Below are 23,548 nucleotides of genomic sequence, written 5' to 3'. Positions count from 1 at the left end.
ATTACAAATATGCAAATACTATACTATACAAATACTATATATTACTTAATTTAGTAATTAAGGCAATGTGGTGGTAAGTACAGACACAGGCTAATGGAACAAAACAGAACTTAGAACACCCTCACATACACATCAATGGAATATGAACAATGGCATGAAAACCAGTTATTGGGGAAAGAATCTCTGTAATAAGTGGCGCTGCAAAACCAGATACAAAACCATAACAAAGATGGACCACTATCTCATACCATATAGAAAAATTAACTCAAAATGGATCAAAGATCTTAATTTAAGATTTAAAACTATAAAGTTCTTAAAAGACAAGATAGTGGAAAATACTTATCAGCTTGAATTTGGCAAATATCTGAAAATGATTTGATAATTTGGAATAAAGAATTCTTACAAGTCAACAAAGAGCAAAGGCCATTGAATACAGAAGGAAGACAGAAAAATAGCCATTAAACACAAGAAGAAAATCCCAAACATAATAAGTAACTAGGGTAACTCAGAGACACAACACAGTATTTCACATCTACTAAGGTGATGATTATATTTGTTGGTAGCCTCATTAATAGCAAATGAATGGAGAGAGAAATGAGGAGGATTATGTACAGTAATTAAGTTCAATAGTGAGGGCTCAAAAACTTTTGGACCATGTGGGCAAATTATAAATAAACTGGATAACTACCACTACATTGAAAATCATCCACATTAATCCAGCAATTAAGAATAATTATGGGCCCTTCCTAGTGGCACAAGTTAAAGCGCAGCACTATGAAGCTACACACAGCCGATTCACCAGCTGCTTCAGCACAAATTCACATCCCCTGACCCACATGGTGCCGCAGACCTCTACTGTCTTGCCCGCTGCTCTCCTCAGGAGTGTATTCATCGATATGCCTGTTCTACTAGCCACTCTGTCTCTGGTGCATCCTTTTACCACCCCCCACACCTATGGTCTATACCTCAGTTGTGCATAAATAAACCAATCTTTAAAAAGCAAGCAAACATTGCAACTGAGATGGAAAAATGCACAAAAATATGTAAAAATAAACTAATAATAAAAAAAGCAAACACAAAAAAAGCCACCTTTACTCAACACTTTAATTTAGACAAGTTTGATAAAGTAGCAATTTTTTTGAAAAAGGATTATTCATAGAAGTGGGGTGCGGACCAGCAGTATGGGGGAGTGAGAGGATTCACCAGAGACCGAGTGGGGAGCAAAACAGGCAGATCTACTGAAAAACACTGCTAAGGGGAGCAGTGGGTGAAACTGGAGAGGTCTGCTGTGCCATGTGGGTCACTTCCTTGCGATGAAACTTATGCTAATGTGGCTGCGGCTAGCTTCATAATGCTGTGCTTTAACCTACTGCACCACCAGGGAGGGTCCCCATATAGTGATTCTTAATCAGAGGTGTTTCAGAATTCACTTGGGGAGCCTTTTCAACCTTCATATACATTACTGGGCTCTAACCCACACTCATGCAATTCAGTTACTAGAACACATCAATCTAGTAACAAAAGTACAATGATTATATTTCAAAAAGTTAATCAAATACAATTCCACTGATATTTTAATCATGTTGGATAAAGCAAAATTCAAGCACTCTACTAGTATGTTGTTTGTCAAAGATTAGGATAATGGCATTTCAGTTGTATGTTTATTATGTCATGACTGAGCTATCTCATGTTCTCACTTTTTCTTTCTTAAATGCATGTTCTAGCAATAGCTACACTGATGTCAAAATGTTATTTGTAAATTAAAAAATAAGGAGGGAAATAAGAGTAATCTAAAAGCTAAAGAAAACTATATACAGACAGAAGCAGAAATATTTTGGTGATAAAGATGTAAAACACCTTACTCTTATGATTCTAAAGTTAATTAATTAAATGAGAAACTTACCCTGTCATTCATTAGCAGATCTTTTACAATAAAATTTGCTACTACAGATTTCATTGGGGAAGCAAATTGATCTGGTGCTAACATAGAAATGTGGCCCAGTGAAACTAATGGAGTTATAAGTTGTTCTGGTACATCAGCATTCAGACTCCTACTGAGTGGCTATAAAAATAAAACAGCAAAATTACCATTTTGTTTTATAAATATCTAGACATTTTATGGAAACAGTCAACACACCCAAGTCCTCAATTTATCACGTGTAAACAAATCTGTTGTAATAATATGTAACTACAGCCACAATAGCCACTTGTTATTTCACCTATAAGATATAACAATATGGAAAGAAAGAGAAGTAAAGATTAAGACTCATCTAAAAGGTAAATGTAAAAACAGGAACGTTTCTGCATCATCATCTATAACATAACAATAGATCTGTTATGTTAGTGAATTTCTTATTCTGTAGGACATTTCATTAAATAACAAGTAACATTAAAAAAAAAAGAGCATTCTTGGGGTTCAGCTAACAATGAATTACTTTAGAATAGTGGGAATATCTTTCCAGTGGTAGAGTTCAGCCAAACAGGACTAATCTTCAAGTAGGACTCTTAGATATTTTAAACGAGCTGGTTCAAGTCATTGACTAATACTTTCTGAGGACAGATGGACTACTAAACCAGGAAGGCTAAAATTAAACAAAATGTTCTACACAAAAACACAAAACATCTTTTAATGTACAAAGTAACCATAAAATCTGATACAAAAGCTGGCTATACAGTGAGCAAGAGCCCTTGGTTGCATGTATTTATATACTAGGATAGAATAATAGCTTATAAAAATTCTACCTTCTATTTTTGTTAAATCATAAAGATAAAAATAAAAATGAACGTGAACACATCCCATGTATTACACGTACCTCAAAAATCTGTGCAAGCTGGACTTCCTTATTTGTGAATATAGCATGAATACAATGAACAGCCTGTTTTGCTTGGTGTGGAGTACCTCGCTTCGCTTTCTGATGCAAAATGGGAATTAAGGTCCTGCAAAAAATATCATAGTTACCAAAAACAAAACCCAACAAAAAAACCCCATAAACTAAAAATAGTTCTTTTGGTTGTTTGATATAACTGTTTAGATTTCTGTGGTTACAGAAACCTTTCAAAAATTACTTGATTGATAGAAAGGCTTCAAGTTTCCTTCTCTGTCCCAAATATAATCCAAGAAATACAATGTCCCAAGAAAAGGTGGCTTCAGGAGACTATTTTCATTTGAGTTACCTTATGAATATGAAACAAATAATAAACACACAATTTCTCTCTACAACATGCTGCGTGCCATATACCTTCTAAACCTACTTCTACTTTTAAGATCACATTTGACTTTTTTTAAAGTCAGTCACAAAAAAAAAGCAGCAAAAGGCCAAACTGTATTAAAAAGAAGAAATGATAAGTGAAAGTGTGCAAGTATACAGACATATAATCAGTAAAAATAGCTATGCAAAGCACCAAGTGTTTTTAATAGATAAATTCAATCAGTTGTCATAACCACCCAAAGTCAGCAATAATTGTAGTCATTAAGTAGTGAGTAACAAAAGCACAAAAATATTATTTAAGGTAAGAGACAGTGTTAGGAAATGGTGGAGCTGGGATTTAAAAATAAGCATTTTTGTTCCAAAATCCATGTAGATAACCTTTACACTGACAGTGAAGACTAAAATGAAACTTTACATAAGATGATAAAAAGTATGTATCAAATTGTTAAAACATTAAATATTGATGATATGGTAAAACATTATCAGCCTACAAAAAAACAGGCACACACAACTATACAGACAAAACAGTATGAAACTATACATTAAAATGTTAATAGTACCTTCCCTTATGTTATCTAAAGTTGCAGCTTTATAAAATGCAAATACAATTATTTTTCTAATCAGAAAAAATCTGTAAGGCAAAACAAAAATTTAAGTACTTGTCACACACATGATCCAATGATCCTATCTTAGAGATAGAGATTATAAAGGGCAGTGGTGTCAAATGCAATGATGGAAAAGGGTCCTCCTATAATAGAGGCCTAAGGTCATGTACCTGAACCAAAAAGGTGGAATACATGCACTGCTATCAACTGATACTTATGAATATGCTCTCCTTATGAATTTCTCTCCATAAAGGTTTAGAATTATTAGAAAGGATTTCAATGTTCAGTGACCTTCTTTCACTGAGGGTGAAAGAGCTATTGAAGTTTTTCTTTTACAACTTCATTAACCAAAATAATATATAATAAGATAACCAAAATATAATAAAGATATAGTACCAATCAAATTATTACTAAATGTATTAATTCTTCTTAGCCAGCCCAATGGGGGGGGGGGGATCAGTTTTGGCCTGTTGGCCTGTCTTGTTTTTCTAATGTAATTATAATCCAATGATGCTATCAACACTGAGATCTGCAATGCTGTGTTTCTTTGCTTTTCACTGATCCTTTTTCTTCTATCTCCAATAGTTGTAAAAAGTTTTATAATTTGTATCCAAAATTAATGCTTCTACCTATTTCACACTATTTTCTTTAGGATAAAATTTAAGCCCGTAGTCTACCTTAAAACAAAAAAAACCATTTGTTTTTCTTATCTTGAAATATTCTTTGGAAACTTTATTCTATTATGACAGTGATTTTTCCCCTATAATATACAAATAAAAGATGATCACCTCTAGAATATAAACTTGAAAGAAGAGAATGAATGTAAAAATTGTTTTATATTAGTTAGTATAGCACTAACAATGAAGAGGGCATAATACTCAATTATTTCTCATATTAAACTCTTAGCTCACAAATGCAATAAAACTTTTGCAGTCATGAGTCTCCTTGTTCTATTATTACTCTCTGAGGGAAAACTGGTTTGATTTGGATATACTTGAAGCTATTTGCATATACCTGAACTTCTGAGTTAAAAGCCTTCAGCATGGTGTTCTTCCTCCAAAAGATATCTCCCACACCTTAAGTCTAAATATAAACTCTAGGTAAAAGTTTGATCTTAAGGCAATTATCTTAAAGATGTCAAAGTGAAAATACAAAAATGTATTTCATTCTTAAGAGAGGGGAGGTAGTTTAGAGCCTAGGATCAAAAAATATAAGCTCTAATGCCAGCAGCCAATCAACGAATTAATATTTTTATTAAGCATACTATTTGATTATCACATTCATTGGTGCAATAAGGTAATCCTGCTGGGGAAAAAACATGAACCAAGATTAGCAGATTAGGAAAATATATTAATCACAAAATCTAAAATCTGTGATTTTTTATTACTTATTTATTACAAAAAATTTTTATAATAGACAGTGCTTAAATTTATTCCTTTGCCTGTACTCTAATGGTAGGGGAGAAGTATGTGAGAAAGGCTGAGGTAAATGTAAGGATACAGAGGAGTAATTGTTAGAGAAAAGGTTTTCTTCTCCCCTATTCTCCTACATGAATAAAGGAAACTTTTCTATAGCTCCCATTCTTAGAAAATTTTTATATTTATCATGAGAAAAAATATACTCACGATCGTATCTGGGGTAGGTCTGTTTCTATTTTGTGACCTGTATTTCTAAAAATCTGTATAGCAGCTTCTGCTACCTTGTCATCTTCCATTCTGAGGCACTGTAACAGGGACTCATATGTCTCTGCAGAGTGGAACGAGGTAGGATGTGTGAAAGACAGAACCTGGAGGGATAGATATTGCTTTAGAAGTACAGACAATGGTTTTAATCCATTAAAAAAATAGAAATATAGTTCTATTACAAAGAACACAAAGTTATTAAATTCTGTATATGCAAGATACATATACTAAGCTTTGTATCTTATAGTTTGCCTTGTAGAGTTATGGATACCAGGACATTAGCAAAAACACCATGCAGCAGACTTCTTAAAAAACTTGATATAGCTCTCGTCCTATTTTTTTTGTTGTTACCGATTGGTTTATTCTGAAACTGGGAATGTAGAAAATGTGTGTGTGTGTGTGTTTTTAAAGACATGTGACATGTGTGAACAAAGTGGTAATAGCTTATTTCACTGACAGAAATATATTCTAGGCCCTCCCTGGTGATTCAACTGGTTAAAGTACAGCACTAAGAAGCTGAAGCCACTTCAGCATGAGTTTAATCCCTGCCCGGGAGATGACCCACATGGCTCCGCGGACCTCTCCTGACCCGCCCACTGCTCCCCTCAGCAGTGTACTTCATTAGTCGGTCTGTTCTGCTCTCCACTCTGTCCCTTGTGAATCTTCTCACCACTCCTGTACCTCTGGCTTGTACCCCAGTTTTGTATGCATAAATAAATTAAATCTTAAAAAAAATAAATATGTATATATATATATATATAATCTATAAGGAAATATTTTAACTGAAAGCCATCACAAAAAGTTAATAACTGTAACACAGAAGACATTATTGTGAAATAATAATCCCTATTACAAACAGATTAATTGTTGCTATATTTATTTTGACACAAGTTTACCTTCCATAAAAAGCAAACAATCCAGTTAGCATAATATCACAAATAAGGGCCAAGAGTGTAGAGAAGTGAAGATGGGGGAATGGTGAAGGAATTTATTTATTTTCATGAATACAAGAACTGGGGAACAGGCCAGAGGTGCGGTGGGTGAGAGGATTCAGCAGAGACAGAGTGGGAGCAGAATAGACAGATCAAAAAAGTACACTGCTGAAGGAAGCAGCGGGTGGGGTCAGGAGAGGTCTGTCACACCATTTGGGTCACCCTCCCTGGCCAAAATCAAACTTGTGCTGCAGTGGCTGCAGACACTTCTTGGCTGTGCTTTTAACTCATTGTGCCACCAAGGGAGGGCCCTCAATAGCATTTAATAGATTATAAAGTGGAAGCTCATATGGAGAAATTTAGAGTGATGTTTAGTTGTGAGGTTTTAATCTTAGTAACTAAATTGAAAAAAACTATCTGTTAAAAAGGTTATCTTAAAGATATCACTCTTGAACTATTTAAAAATATATCACCATTACTGAAGATATAATTAAAATCTTATTCAAGAAATGTCAATTTTCCCAATGAAATAATATTTTAAGACCATCACACTATAATCCCATCACATCTTTCCATATAATATCCACTGCACTGGTTTGCTTCTTCACTCTTCGCTTATATATCGGAATACTCTAGGTGTCATTTTGTCTTCAATTTCTTCTCTTTGCTTCATTCACTGACAGTTCTCTCAAGAGCTGTTTCATATGAAAAGTTCATTGACAGTACCTTCGGCCTTGATGGCAACTCATAATCTCAAGCTAACTTTATTTCCCATCATTCCCCAAAGCAATTCTTCCTCTAGTCAGGCTAGACTACCAACAATACTTCACATATGTCAAGAATTATTCTCTCTGATGATACCACATTCCCCTTAGATTAATCATATGTCCACAAAGCCTGACTTAGATCTTACTAATTTTTCAAATCTGAATTTCTTGGTATGGCATCTGTTATAATTACCAATTGTTTAGAAATCACCTGATTAAGCAAGACTTGCCATTAAAATACATCCAGTAAGTAGGCCTTTGATCTCAAATGCAGGTTCCTTGAAAGTTAAGACTTGATTATTTAGTATATACTGTTAGAAGTGTAGTAAGCTTTCAAGTGATGAATAAAAATAGCAAAAGCCAAAATACGTTATTTTATAAATACGATTTTGACACATTTAAAAAATCTTTTTATAGATTCCATTAATTGAGCCTGGCTTTTGCATATTCTTAGAGGAATGCAAATTACAACTATGGAAATGCATGGAAACAAAAATGTTTAGAAGTACCTTAAGAAGTTCAAGTCCTGAGCGAATAGCTGTATCTGGACTTACACCCTCCTCTTCATCATCTGCTGTCCCCTCTATTGATTTATTCATCAACTTTACTAGTGCACTGTTAAAAGAAAAAATATACATAGGTTAAAAATATATATAGGTTAGTAACAGTATTCTAACTCCTAACTCTACTGTAATAGAATATATAATCAAACATCAGATTGAAAATATGTTTCTGGGTAAAGAGTTATTTTGTGACTTTTTAAACTTTGTTCTTTGCTTGACAGCTATGCTTATTTTTAGAGTTTACCTTCTTTCCCTAATAATCTATGTAAAAAAACTCTACTGGAAAACAACAAAACTAAAATTAGATGACACATACACTGGAAATTTATAAGTATAAGCAATTTAACATCCACTTATATAAAGAGATCATTTAAATTTTTAAGAAAAACAGTACAATGGCAATTGCTTAAATGGGCAAATGAAAATTTATCCAATGAAAAAATAAACAGTACATATCTTAAGATATCAGTCATTGGCCATTAATTAACTATCTAATATTTCCATTTCTAGGAATTTATAGTAAAGAAGCAATTCATCAGAATCATGGATATTTCTATCTATAAAGAAATTCATATATTAAAAACTATTTTCCATTATTACAGAATTAATTTCTTTCTTTCTTTTTTTTTTTAAAAGATTTATTTATTTGTGCATACAGAACTGGGGTACAGGCCAGAGGCTCAGGGGCGGTGAGAGGCTTCACCAGAGACAGAGTGGGGAACAGGACAGGCAGATCAACGAAGTACACTGCTGAGGGGAGCAGCAGGCGGGTCAGGAGAGGTCTGCCGCGCCATGTGGTCACCTCTGGGGCAGGCGGGAATCGAACTCATGCGGAGGCGGCTTTAGATTCTCAGTGCTGTGCTTTAACCCGCTGCGCCACCAGGGAGGGCCCCAGAATTAATTTCAAATATACCTAACCACTATAAAATGGAGTATTTCCTGAGCAACAAAAGACAATGCAGCAACATGATACCATTTTTGAGTAAAATAGGTGCAATTTCTGGTTTTGAGACTAGGATATCTTGGTGAGGACCTTATTGAATACATTAATTTCTTAGTGAGTGGCCTAAAAATAGAAAATATTCAACAAATAGAAACTAAATATAAAAGTTTTAGGTAACATTTTCTCCTTTGTGTTATGCAAGTTTTAGTCAAATTATTAACTAAATTAAAAAAAAAAGATTTTTATTTACTTATGCATGTAAGAACTACGGTACAGGCCAAAGGTGCAGGGGTGAGAGGATTCACCAGAGACAGAGTGGGGAGCATATCAGGCAGAGCTACTGAAATACCCTGAGGGGAACAGTTGATAAAACAGGGGAGGATCTACTGCCCCTCCATGTGGATTAGTTCCCTGGCTGGGGATCGAACTTGAGCTGCAATGGCTGCAGATAGCTTCATAGTGCTGAGTTATTACTCCTTGAACTGTCAAGAATGGCCCAGTTGAACTATTTACTTTTTTGGTTTCTCTTTTGACTTCTGTGACATCTTTATTTCCTGACATCTTATTTTTACCATGCTTCCTTTAAACATTGCTTTTTAACTTAATGATTTCCTTCTGTCCTGACAGCCTCTTGTTAAGTTACCTTAGGATTCAGTCCTTGACCCATTTCTTTTGAAATTAAAGAAAAATTCCCAGATTTCAGCCATTACTATAATCACTACTTCATACACGACAACTTTGTACTGGCCAAGTACTATGGTATATAAATACTTTTAAGGATACACCATCTGAGAAAAAAATATTTCTGTAAAAAAAAAAGGTTCTATCTCTACCTCTATTTAAAAGGTTTATTTATTTATGCATACAGAATTGGCATATAGGCCAGAGATGCAGGGGGTGAAAGGATTCACCAACGACAGAGTGGGGAGCAGAACAGGCAGATGGACTGAAATAAACTACTAAGGGAATAGTGAGTGGGCCAGGAGAGGTCTGCCACACCATGCGGGTTATTTTAAAGATGAGAAAATTAAGCTCTGGGAAGCTTAAATAACCCCCACAAGGACACCCAAGTAGTGACTTGGGCTGTCCTTTCCCAGAAATCACCACCTAGTTAATCTTTATAATTCCTACTGATCATTCACTACTCTTTTTATTTGCTTTCTCAGGAGCCTGCTCTAACAACTTGGGTTATGTTAACTATCCTCTTCCACTTACCCAGTATATGTTACAAATTGCCCCATTAAATTGAGGTTATATGAATAAACTGCCTATCTACAATTTAATATTCCATGAAAATTTGGCTACATAAAGGAGTATTACATTGATACATGCTACTCATTAAAAATAAAAAATTGGAATTTTGCATAAATCCAGTCTTTTAGAAACCCTGACCAATATATTCTCTATAGCACAAATAACTCATGATGCTACTGAAAGAACTAAATTTTTGGTTTTCTAAGACTCGAGAACAAACACTAGCTCGTTTTGGCTTACTAAAGTAATGAATCTCTGCAAAGACTCACGAAGAGTAATAGCAAATGTTCCCTTATTTCATTACGTTTCTTTCACAGTCAATATACAAATGCAAGAGTGTCTAAGTCTAGTGTATCCTTGATTAACCCCATTAAAAACAAACAGTAGAGAGCAAAGGACACTGAAATGGAAAATAACAAGGCTTTAAGTTATGGTTTTCGTCATTGTCCATCTGTGAATAAACTCATATTCTCAAAACCTTATTTTTTTTAATTTGGAACCAAGGAAATTAAGGAATAAAGCAATCCAGTTAAAAAAAAAAAAGTAGGCAAATTCTGTTCTTATCAGCTAAACTGTGTACCCACAAATATATATATTCAAGTCCTAGCTAGCACAGAATGTGATTATACAGTAGTTACTTATTTGAAGTTTTGCATTCAATGGTTACCAGAAGTCAACCATGGTTCAGGTTTTTTTTTTTGCATCTAGAAGAACTGGGGTGTAGGCCAGAAGTGCTGGGAGGCTGACAGGATTCACCAGAGATAGACAGGGCCGTAGAACAGGAGGATTTACTAAAATACATTGCTGAGGGAAGTAACATGTGCTGTGACATGTGTGTTAGCATACTGGCCAGGAATCAAACTTAGGCTGCAGAGGTGACAACAGTTAAGACTTAAGCTCTAGGCTGTCAAGGAGGCCCAGCCCAAAATTACTATGTATAATAAGGTATTTTGAGTAGAGACCACATTCACATGGTTTTTATTGTATTGACTATAAATGTTGTATTTTATTATGTTGTTATTGTTAATCTCTTTAAAAAGGATTTATTTATACTTATTTATGTAAGAACTGAGGTGGAGGTCAGAGGTGCAGGGGATAAATGGATTCACCAAAGACAGTGGAGAACAGGCCAGGCAGATCTATGGAAATACACTGCTGACATGAGTAATGGGCGAGACAGGAGAGGTCTGCTGTGCCATGTGGGCCAGTTCCCTGGTGAGGGATCAAAGTCTTGCTGCAGTGGCTAGTGACAGTTTCATGGTGTTGAAACTTAACTGTGTGCCACCAGCGAGGCCCTGTTGTTGCTTAATGAAGAAATTGAACTATCCTAGATCTGCAGGTATAGGAAAAATTATTGCATACGTAGGGTTTGGCAATATACGAGGTTTTAGGCATCTACTATGGGATGCTGGAATCTATCTTATTTTCATATTATTTCTTATTTGTAAACGAATATATTTGTCGACTTACCTTATGGCTTCTGAATCAATATGCACAGGTGCAATTCTTTCCAACAGAAATTTGACCATTTCTAGAAAAGGATTTGTTGGCTGCTTAGGATTTGCAAGTTTCCGAGCTATTTCTCTCTATAGAAAATAAAAAATTTTGCAATAAGCATCATTCCCTTTAATGTTTTTCAAAAATAAAAGATTGTAGTCTCAAAGTATTTAAAAATTTAAACCAGCAGAAGTTAAAAAAAAAATAAAAAACTGCTTTGAACTATGGCTAAAATTACATATTTATCAGGTAATCATAAAACCAGGATTGTGGAGAACAGAAAAAGGATGGCATGTTTATCATCTTTCATGGATATATTTGATTGGTTTATTTGATTGATAGATTTTACTTTTTTTTTTTAAGAGAGGGAAATTCATCAGTGTATAAATATTTGTAAAGTTTTTTTTCAGTTCTGGAATAACATAGTTGAGTTTAAAAATAGAGGTATAGGTATTACATGAAACAAGTCTACAATGAAAAGACATAATTGTTGAAATTTTCTAAAGAATATAAAGACCTAGTCATTATGAAGACTTATTTTCCCAAATACAAGGTTAAATTTATAATGTACTAGGCTCTAGGAGAGGAATTTAGTATAAAAACAAGGTTTAAAATTTGCTCTCATAAGTAAATGTACATTTTAGCTGTGAGGATGAAGTCCATTATAAGTGCTTCCCAAACTATATAAATGATACTTTATAAACATGTCTCATACAAAATATTTTAGTGAGATGTTCAAGAGAGTAAAGGAAATAGAATAAAATTCTATTGTAGTTTCATTAACTAATCTTGATGCAAACTAACTATAGATCATTAAATTAGATATCTGTGTTTGCAACTGGGATGTGAGTTAAAAGGTCTGAGGTTCAAAGAAAACAATCATTATAAGATGTCTGATTTATTCTGCAAGCTATAATTAGCTGAGTAAAAGTATTGAGAGTCAGTATTTGAGAAAGTAAAATGTTAGTTGGTGCTTAGTCATTGTGTACCTTACTGTAAACTGCATGTTCACATTTTAAATGCGATTTGAACACTAATATCTGAAAGTGAACTTATTGTGTGTATGTTTCCCCAAAAGGGGACTGTCCCTTTACTAAGCAGTACAAAATTTATCTGTGTTAAGCTAAGATAAGGTTAATGATGTCTAACAAAAAAATGTCTATTAGAATGTTGTTAGCCAGAATTTTGAAATATATTATTGAAAAATAGGGGGGAAAAATAAAAGGAAAAACCCGGAATGAGGAAAGACAGTTATGGCACTATATGTAAGCATAGGGAAAAAAAAAGAAAGAAAAAAAGAAAGGAAATGCTAAAGGAAAAAATATGTCACATTTATTAAATCATACCAATAGTAATATAAAACACACACATATACTTAAATAATACCAGACACAATTTAAAAAAAATGTATTTTCCCCCATTTTCTCATAACAATATTTTGTGTCGGTAATATTTAGGTAGCCTCTCATAACAAGTAATTTACAATATTAAATGTGTGATAGTCTTTGGGACACAGAGCAAGTCAAATGAGTTTGTGAAAGGTAAGCAGCACCAGTTTTCTTTAAACATTCAAAGGGGGGAAGAGAAAATCACTCAATCCATAAACATCTAAAACAACAGAAGTTTTAAAACTGAAAAACATTTGAGAAAACGTCAAAAGAAATAATCATTTTGCAAACGATAAGAATCCATGACAGTGTTTCAGAAATTTCACATCATATCTACGTTATCACTACAGACTGAAACCACTATTAGTACATATTAGTGGTTACGTAAGTTGTTTAGTATATTGAGCACTCTTTTGGAATATCAAAGAAATAAGTCTCTAATCTCAACAAATTTACAAGTTATTAATCTTATTCTTTCTCTCATACACAGTCTAAAAATTCTGTAATTACATATCACTCCCTTTCTCCTTCGTACATTTTTTCTTTCTTTTTCTGAAAGAAAAATATATGTTCATTTAAAAAATGTATCCTTCACATACTGTCTTGCATACTTTGTTGTTCTAAATAATCAAAATGAGTCCTATGAGGAATTACTGAAAATTAATTATCAACTTTTTCCAGAGGGATTAAGTAAACTAGATATAGCAATTTCTTCAAGAAATAATTTCAAAGATTTAACTCTCATGTTATAGTGACCAGTGTATCATTTGCGTTAAACAATAAAAAAGGTAAAACCAGTAAGTATTTTATAATTGTTATTAAATAACTGTTATCTCTTTCCTGTTTGTACTTTTCCCTTTCTATCTCTAGGAGATACAAATGCACTCAGATATATATTCAGGCATAAGTCTCAGGCTTCTGAGCACACAGAGAACACACACTGTTATCTTCTTCTGTCCCTAAATGTACTCCTCTGACTCCAGTTATCCAAGTTAAAAGATATGGCAGTCATTCTTTAATTTCTAATTATCCTTTAAGATTCAACTTTGTCATCATTTACTCTAGAAAAAGCTATTCCTATTTCTCCCTCTCTTTTTAAATATTATTTATTTATTTATGCATACAGATCTGGCATATAGGCCAGAGGTGCTGGGTTGAGATATTTTATCAGAGAGAGTGGGGTGCAGAAAAGGCAGACTGATGAAGTACACTGCTGAGGGGAGCAGTGGGCAAGACAGGAGAGGTCTGCCGTGCCATGTGGGTCACCTAACTGGCAGCCGGCTTTGTAGTGCTGTACTTTAACCTGTTGTGCCACCAGAGAGGGCACGCTATTCTTATTTCTATCTCTACCTAAGAGGAGTGCCTATCATTTGCTATTAAAGCATGATTCCATCAGAACACTTAATATCACAGAGTATAATGCATACTGTAATGTGTCTGCCTCTGTCACCTAAACTGCAACCTCAGTGAAACCATTTATAATATAATTTACTAAATTATGTGGTGAATGATAATGGTATAAGTTTGGTCAAGGAACAAAATGAAATTTGGACTTCTGAAGATACAATGCATATCCAGACAGCATGGTTTTAAAAGTGTGACTTAACAAATAATATAATCACTTTGAGACCAGTTAAACATAAGTTTAAGTAAAATGGAGACACATGATCCCATTCCAGAACTATTTAAAAAATTCCTATTGCTTGTCACATACATATGCCATAAGAATAACTATTTATATCTTATAGGGCAGTGCAAGGGGCCCTATATTATATTAGTCTATACATAAAATTTCACTTTATTGTTTTAACAATACTAGTAAGTGGATAATATTTATAGGTGAAGACAACGAAGCTCAAAAATATGGAGTTATTTACAAAAGGTAACACTGGTTATAAATGGTACTGCTGAAATTGAAACCTAGAACTATCTTAAATGTTGAATTAATAAGCTTCCTTTAAAAAAATGTTGACATTTATGGTCCTTTTCAAGAAGCAAGGGGTTAAAATTCAAAACTTGAACTACAAAGGGAAAGCATACACACACACACACACACACACACATATGCACCATGTATTTGAATACTACTACTCACTCTTTCTCACTATTATGTATTAATCCATACTATGCCTCTATTGTTATTCCTTAAAGTGTATTTGCTACAATTTTTTCAGGAATGAAACCAAAACAAGAGGAAAATACTAGATTTCCATTCCTACTAAATCAATTACTGAAATGCTTACATCTTTAGAAGTGAAAAGTGACTACTGTTTAGAAAAAAAGGAGATGGAATTAAGTACATAAAAGGGACAGAAAAGGGAGTCTCAAAGATGGAATGAGTGGTATACAGAATGACAGAAATTAATTATTTTTGGTATATTTCATTTTTATTCTTTTCTATTTCAGAATATAACAATAGGAAAAAAGAATGTGGGAAATGGAGGATATATGTAATCAATATCAGCAGCCCTTAGAGGGGACAAGATAATATATAGTCTGAAAAAATGTCAAAAATTATTCTGTTCATTTTCTTGAGTTTAAAGGATATTGTAAGTACTACTTCACAGACTAAATATATCAGCAAGTGAAATAGTTTCTTAAAATACACAATGCTAGTGTAAGAGTTGGAGAAATTCCTGTGAATTACACACACCAAAAACTACATATATAAATTTTTTTCCTTCTAGACTAGAGATCTATTAACTATTTGTGACCCAGTATTCAAATATCTTCCTCTCAAAAAAAAGCATCATCATTACCATACTCTTTTTGCAGCTCAAGTGTAGTTTTCGTCATCATCCTTTCTTGGTTTCTAAAATCTGTATAGCACTAACACTCATCCAGAGGCATTTTGGGTTGCAAACATCTTTTTTGGATTTGAAAACAAATTATTTCTGGTCTGACTAGTAATAGGGGTTTATGTTACTGTTATTTTTTTCAAACCCAAACACAATTCCTGTTTTTTCTTAGAACAAAATACCACTTGCTTGTTATTTCCTAAAGTTCACATTTCCTCGGCAATATTTGGTTTGTATTGGTTCTCTTGCAAACAATGATGAATGTATAGCAAGAACTCTATGATAAGTGTAAGACTGAGTTACTACCTTAGCCACTACAAACATCTACTAAACACTGAGAATCTTTACTTCCCCAAACTCAATGTTTATCTATAACATGAAGTGGTTAAACCAAGTAAATATCCCTAAGGTATTTCATCCTATGATCCAATTATATTAGCAGAGGCCTGCAGGACCTAATGCTTTGGGACTAGAACTTGAAAGGGCGAAGAAGTAGATGAACCTTTTTTTTTTTTTTTAACTCAAAAAGCTTACTTAAAAAATACTCATTATAAGTGTTTAATACTGTAGTTAACACTGGTATAGAACACTAATTCAGGGGTATAGGCTTATACCTCCTTCAATCTATGTTACTACAGCCACCACGACAGCACCCATAGTCCTCCACCAGAATCCACTGGATCCTTTCTATACTCTGCTCCCCTTTCAGTAGCCTTAGTTTTGTAGTCACATTTCTAGGGCTTGTTTTACTTTGTCTGTTCCTTTGTTTTGCTATATCCCACATGAGTAAACTCATATGGCATTTGTTTTTCTCCTGACTTAAAAAAAAAGCTTTCTATTTTACATAGTTATGTGACTCTACTTGTGCCTTAAATAATTTCAAAAGATTTTCTGTTCCTCAATAAGAAAAACGTGCTAGCAACCATTACAGACACATCTAGTACACCTTTAGCCACCATAGGCCCTGTTTACACGTTTGTTTTGTTGGTTTAGATAGTCTTGTAAGAACGTTAGGTCTCACAACATGATTTACTAGAAGTTGGCCTTGGCACACACCATACACAGATGCTGGTGTGGTGCCCAATCTTCTTGGCAGAAAGATAAATAGTTCATTACCAGGGTTTTGGGAGCCTGGTTTTGTCTGTGGCTGTATGGTAGAATATTCTATAAAGATATGTCAAAAGCTGGACCATTCCTGAAATGCGTGTTCTCAGCAAAGTGCCCAGCTCAGAAGTACAACTGAGATAGTATGGACACATATAACGCATCCATATTCCTAGCCCAAAAGAAGACCCCATTGCTTTCTGCTCTCAGTCCTCATCTCTTCTTATTGGCTCTTTTACTTTCACTTGATAATTCTGTATGCCTAGACTGAATAAAAAAGTATCACTCCATGCTTGTAAGCCACATATACAATTATACATTCTTATCTCTTATGTATATTTAAGTAATCATTCCACTTTAGCTAAAACAAAGTTAGAGATAAATATTTGACATAATTTTTTCTCTTACTCATTTCAGTAAGCCTCATCATAAGGATATAGAAAAATTGTTTAACAACCTATGATGCTCTATGTTAATATTTACAGATAAGAACTTCCTAAAGGTCACAACTGTAATAAATGGTAAAGCTGAAATTCAAACATAGAACTGTTTCATAAAATGCTGAATGAGCAGCTGAAATTTCCTTTTTGATATTTTCAATGATACTGGTTTTTTATTACATTAACAGTAAAGAAATAATCAAATGGTTAAAAACAAAAGCACACACAGGAATTACCATATCTATAAAAGCACTTGTGGCAATGCAACTATTGCCAACTTACTGATAAGGGTCATTTTCATGCAAACCCATGGGAGAAGGATAAACATGTAGAAAATTCTTATTGAACATTATTAAATACAAAGCATTTTATTTCACTCAGTTATAGGAACAATCTCACTGGTTTAAGTTGTTATTTTGGAATTTGGCTGAAAATTGTTAAGTAAAAAGAACTCAGAACACAGATAACTCCTAGGTAATTTAGCGGTTATAAGATTGTTAAACTCTTACAAATAAAATAATCCATATAAATGAGGTGTTAATGAAACAACTTCCCACTAGAAAAATTAGGAGAATAAATGTAAAAAGATGATCTACTAACCACACAAACATCTGCCTGTTTGCACGAACACGTTGGACTGATTAATAACTCCAACTGAGACCTCAATTTCTCATCATCACCAAGAACCTGGTTAAATTTCTTCACAAAATCTTGTGCTTTTCCAGGATCAGGCAAATTCTCTGTTATAGTAAACAGAGTCAACATTACAAAAGATATTAAAATAAAATCTACTAAGCTTAAACTAGTGCTGAATTAGGTAAAGACAATCTAGTTCTTTGAAATAAAGTTAGTAAGGACAATTTTCTTACTTTGTATTAAATTGATAGTTCTACGGGACAAATTACTTACCTGTGTTGATGTTTATCTACAGAGTAAGTGAACATACTCACTTGCTATGGTCATCAGTTTTCCAAACATGGCGGAACAGTTAGCCTCTGACTGAAATTTAGAACAAAAATAACATAACCAATCATATCTGCTAACCAATTTCTATAAGAAAATCTATACTTAGTATTCAATATATATTTCTTAAAGTGTATTTAAAAAAGATCACAATCTACCCATTAGAAAATAGCTTACCATATATTTACACTAAGTTGATTAAATAAAGAATTGTGGAATAGCAACAACTATTATGACAAGTAGAAGGAAAGGCAGTATTAGCAGGAAGGCATTTAGAAATTAAAAGTACATACTTCCCTGGGAAAGATATCTAGCCAGAAGATTGAACACTAGATAACGGAGACATTTATTACCTCAAAATTACTATTACACACCTAAGAAAATTAAAAATGAAGAAAAACTTTCTTCCTGCATAAAGTAATAGAGGTCCACTATTTATATAACCTCAGAACTAGAACTTCATTCTCTTCTATCATTGAGTATTTCTTTGCTTTGATTTAATATGCATATTATTAGCTTTAACTAGTATGAACGTTGAGTAGTTTGATAAACTATTTTTCCAGGGGCCACCTATTTTTGTTGGTAAATATCCACGCCTACTTATACATTGTCTTTGACTACTTTTGCAGGATAAAGTCAGAATTGAGCAGTTTACCAGAGACTATAAAGCTGTAAAATCCTAAAATTTTCCTATCTGGTCATTTCCAAAAAATGTTGCTGGCCCTTGCTCTGGTGTCTGTGGGTCCTTCAGGGGCCATTGTCTCAGGTTTCCAGGTTAAGATCTATTTCAGCAAATACATTTATTAAGAGATCATTTAAGTTTCTGTCTACTGTAGTCCAGAAAATGTCAGGTGGAGTTTTAATTTTTGTTATAAAAAGTTTGATTTTATATTTGATGTTGATGCTAAGTAACAAAATCAGGGAGTGCAGGGGGCCCCCCCTGGTGGTACAATGGGTTAAAGTGCAGCATTATGAAGCTATCCAAAGCCACTGCAGCATGAGTTCCATTCCCAGCCAGGGAGCAGACCAAAGGGCACTGCAGACCTCTCTTGACCCACCCACTGTTCCCCTCAGCAGTGTACCTGTCAGTCTACCTGTTCTGCTCCCCAGTCTCTCTCTCTGGTGAATCCCCTCACCGCCCCTGCACCACTGGTTTGTATCCAATTCTGTATGCATAAATAAATAAATCTTTAAAAAAAAAAACAAAAACCAGGGAGTCCAAAAAATTATGACTTCTATTATAAATTTATCTAAGTGTAATTTCATTTTAAAATCAGAAAATTGCATATAAACTCTTAAGTATTAAAATACTTGATAACTAGAAAATACCATTTCTTAGCCCTTGCTGGAAAATAGTTTGCTATCTTCACTTTTAGTTTGGATAAATACAGGTATGATTAATTCACTGGGAAAAATGAAATGGGATACTTTTGTTTCCTTCTTTAAATCACAAAAACAAAACAAACAAACAAAACCCCCCCCGAACAATGTCTAGTAAACTATGAATTTAAGCAAATCATAAATGTACCGTAGGCTGCTTATGTAAATCCAGTAGTTCTCGTACATGACTTCTAAGCATGTTTTGACATTTCCACATTTCATTGAGTGCTCTGTAAATAAAGTTATAAACTTGAAAAAAATATATAACAATACTGACAGTATTCAATCTCACTACATTTTTTTTGAATGGTGAAAATACATCATATTTCTTACAGTTAACTAAAATTTTAAGCACCAGAAAAATTACTGTTTGGATTAAGGTAGTTTAATTTGAAAGTACCATAAGGCTTATTATAAGAGAATATTTCGGGAGTTAACAGGATCTTACCAGTAAGTGAAGAAATTGAAAGACAATATAAGTAGAGGTAGTTAGAATGTTCTGGTACAAAGAAAGAAGAAATGTCATCAAAGTGAATGGCATATATAACTAACTAAAAAAAAAAAAAAAAAAAGACAACAGGCCTGGAGCACATAGTATGATTGGAGGAACATCAGCACACTGAAACATACCACAGAAAAGAATGAAATTATACAGTTTCTTTCAAGGGGTATGCATGAAAGATTTCAGATTATTTCAAATAATGATTTTCTTAGAAGCAACATAAATTCAGGATGTCAAATTTAGTTGAATGTGCTTATTCTAGACCCTTCTGTCCCCATAAAAGTAGATATTCTCATAAATCCCAATCATTAATTCCAGGTACCTGGTGCTCCTTTGAGAAATTAGTCTATTTTCTAAATCTCTGCCAACTATTTTGAAATGAAGATACATCAAAACTATAGATCAAGGGATTTACAACCTTGAGTAGGCATTAATACCCATGTGCAAATCTTTTTAAAAGAAATCATGGCTAATGCCTTCTGATATGTTGCACTGAAGACGTGCAAGATCAGGATAATTTTGTGTGATTTCTGCTTAAAATACACTACCTCAATCTAATACTAATGAAACACTGAATGAGTTCAAGTTGAGAGAACATTCCATAAAGTAACTAGTGTATACAATATTCTCCAAAAAAAAGAGAAAAAAGCCTTCAAAGTCACCAAAAGTAAAGATTAAAGAATGGTTTCAAAAGAGATAAAAGACAAGACAACTAAATACAAACTGTATAATCCTAGAAAGGGGAAAAAATGCTCATGAAGAATGTTATTTTGGGTAATTGAGAAACTCTGAATACACACTGGATAAGCCAATAATTTATCAATCAATGTCAAATCTGACTTTTTTATGTGTACTCAAATTATATAAGACAATGCACAACCTCTTAGGGAATATACACTGAAACAGACAGAAAGAAGGGTATCCAATGTCTACAACTCTCAAATGGTTCAGAAGGAAATATGTACGGAGATGAAGAAAAAGCATATGAAAAAGACTGGTCAAAATTGATGACTTTAAGGAAAGGGGATATCACAATGCTTTTACTATTGCAGTTTTACTGTAAGTGAAAGTTGTATGAAAATTAAAGACTACATATGTGCATCTATAACTTTACACAATGAGAAATTTTGTGAGTACATGTTATAAATAGTAAGAGTTTGGATTCAAAAGAATCAATTTTCAAAGATAGGACTTACTTTTTTTTTTCCCAAAAGTTTATTTTTACATCATTTTGCACATTTTTTTTTTTCCATCTCGATTGTAATCCCTGCGGGTTTCCCATCACCAAGTCACCCGTGTGCTATCACCATAATCCCGTGCATTCCCCCCCCCCGTTTTTGATCCCATTCCCCACTCCAACCCCACAAAATGTCTCTGGCAGATGGTTGTTCACTATTTTTTGTTATTTTCTCGCTTTTTAAAATGTTTATTGAAGTGCAGTGACCATACAATACATCGTAGTTGGTTTGGGACAACTAAAATTTATCCCAACTGTCCAAACAAGACCATTAATAGTTTTTACTTTCAGTCTCAAAAATACCCTAGTTTGGACAATTTTGAGGTCATGCTAGATAGAGGTGACTGGGATATGCTCTCCAGACAAAGAACCAGCACTTAGTTGTTAGACTTGGTGTGGGAAAGCTCCAACTGTAAGTATGAGTCCTGTCATCAAGTGGGCAAAACAATTTTGACACAGGATGTCTTTCAATTTGTGAAACTAGAAAGCTAACTCAATTTTGCCAAATGATGTCTATGCATATTGAATACTCTTGCTTTTGACTTTCTTAAATTTATTATTTGGTATCACTGAAATATGAAAATGCAAGTGGTCATCAGTGATCAATGAAGTACCTATTCAATTATAACAAAGTAGTAAGTTTAGCTCAAACATTGTAATTTGCAAACCTATTTTCTCTGTAAGTAGTGAATATGAGGTTCTTGATTTAATTAGAAAAAAACACTGCTCCCATCAACAAAATTAACTAGGTAAAATAAATTTTATGAAGTAACTTACTTGACAGCATTTGGATCCAAACTAGCATATAAGTAATATAAGCATTTCATTCTCTCTTCTGTTTCCAGGTTGTGGGGGACAAGGTACTGAGCAAAGATTTTCTCTACCAATAGTCTATGAACAAACAAAAAACCCTCAAATAATACAAGTATTCTACTTTTTAGAAGCAATAGTCATTTAACATTTTTAGTCAACTTACGCAGATATAACCCCAAAGGCGACACTTGTGCATGTAAATACAATAGGAAAGATGAGTATATAATCAGTTCCCTTTCTTGAAAAGTTATTTTTAAATTTAGAATTATAGTTGGTTTTTGTGATCTTACTTTTTATCAGTATGAATTATTTTAAAAAGATTTTATAATATTCCTAAACATAGGATGCTAGGTCCTTCGACCTACCAGTTCTAAGCTATAACACATTACTCTTTATTTAAAGATATGACCTCAAGAATATTTAATTGTCAAAAAATTATTAATTTCCTGAATTCAGCTTCTCATATTTTATTTTAGTAAAATTTGAGGTTCTCTCCTCACATTGCTTCCTGAAAAGTTAACTTACCTGTGCCTATCTGATCTTTCATTTTCATTCCACAATCTAAATTCCTGACAGGTATTTTAACACCTTTCTTGCTAAACCTGTATGTATAATTCACTATTACTAAAATAGGAAAATATAACTGCTCATCACTTATCAATGAAATAAACATTCAGTATGACAAAGTAGTATGTCTAATTTAATGAAACACTGTACTTGACAAATCATTACAATTTTATATAGAATTATAACATTCAGAAAATTAAAAACAAAATAATACCTACATAGTGTAATACCTATATACAATTTTTTACAAAAAATGTAAAAATAATAACTACCAGCTATTGAATAGTGCTATGCTGCCAGAAATTAGGCTACAAAGTTTTACATTTTATTTAATCCAATGATAATACTATGAGGAAGACTAGTATGTAAAGCTAAGGACTACAGAAGCCAATTAAGCAAAAGCAAACATCTAATAAGGGGAAGAACATGTGTTCCTGCTGTGATGACAAAACCTGTGCTTATTTCTCAACTCTCATATTATCTGACAGTCTTGGCTAATTCTATTTAAATACAATATGTATAAATATACAGAAAGTGATCTATAGATTTAGAATAAATTACTTTAAAAAACCAGAAGTAAATTATATACTTATACCAACACATCAGACTCACTTGTCATCGATGCTATTCTGATAATAAATATGCAAAAGTTTGTCCTTTATCCAGCTGACTTTTTCTGCAGCTTCCTTTCCTGCTTCACCATGAAGACAGTACTTCTTATACAGCTGAGCCAGACCCATCATTGCTTCTTTCCTTACTCGCCACTAGAAGTTTTAAGATTTGTTAGATGAGTTAGATCTCAAACTTTAGTATATTAATCTGCAAAATTCTAGATCTTCACTGTTTATGGCATATTTATTATCATAAAAGGTAAACTGCTTCACCAACAAATTTGAGTTATGTT

At 33.4% G+C, this 23,548-nt stretch overlaps 1 protein-coding gene across 5 annotated transcripts in view; it reads right to left on the bottom strand.

The window, feature by feature from the left end:
- PDS5A (PDS5 cohesin associated factor A) overlaps nt 1-23,548 on the bottom strand; it is a 92,098-nt gene that overhangs the window by 24,745 nt on the left and 43,805 nt on the right. For all 5 annotated transcript variants that reach the window (XM_012724210.1, XM_004681337.2, XM_012724212.1 and 2 more), the window contains 10 exons: nt 23,257-23,408; nt 22,042-22,155; nt 19,674-19,755; nt 18,133-18,181; nt 17,783-17,922; nt 11,426-11,541; nt 7,705-7,810; nt 5,440-5,600; nt 2,814-2,937; nt 1,904-2,062 (listed from right to left, as the gene is read on the bottom strand). In XM_012724210.1, coding sequence (XP_012579664.1) covers nt 1,904-2,062; nt 2,814-2,937; nt 5,440-5,600; nt 7,705-7,810; nt 11,426-11,541; nt 17,783-17,922; nt 18,133-18,181; nt 19,674-19,755; nt 22,042-22,155; nt 23,257-23,408 — 1,203 coding nt within the window. The remainder of the gene's footprint in view (nt 1-1,903; nt 2,063-2,813; nt 2,938-5,439; nt 5,601-7,704; nt 7,811-11,425; nt 11,542-17,782; nt 17,923-18,132; nt 18,182-19,673; nt 19,756-22,041; nt 22,156-23,256; nt 23,409-23,548) is intronic.

This window comes from Condylura cristata, unplaced genomic scaffold, assembly GCF_000260355.1.
Source record: "Condylura cristata isolate star-nosed mole 26May11 unplaced genomic scaffold, ConCri1.0 scaffold00012, whole genome shotgun sequence".
NCBI classification, from domain to species: domain Eukaryota; kingdom Metazoa; phylum Chordata; class Mammalia; order Eulipotyphla; family Talpidae; genus Condylura; species Condylura cristata.
The sequence above is the reverse complement of the archived record's forward strand: the minus strand, read 5'-3'. Positions and strand labels throughout refer to the sequence as shown.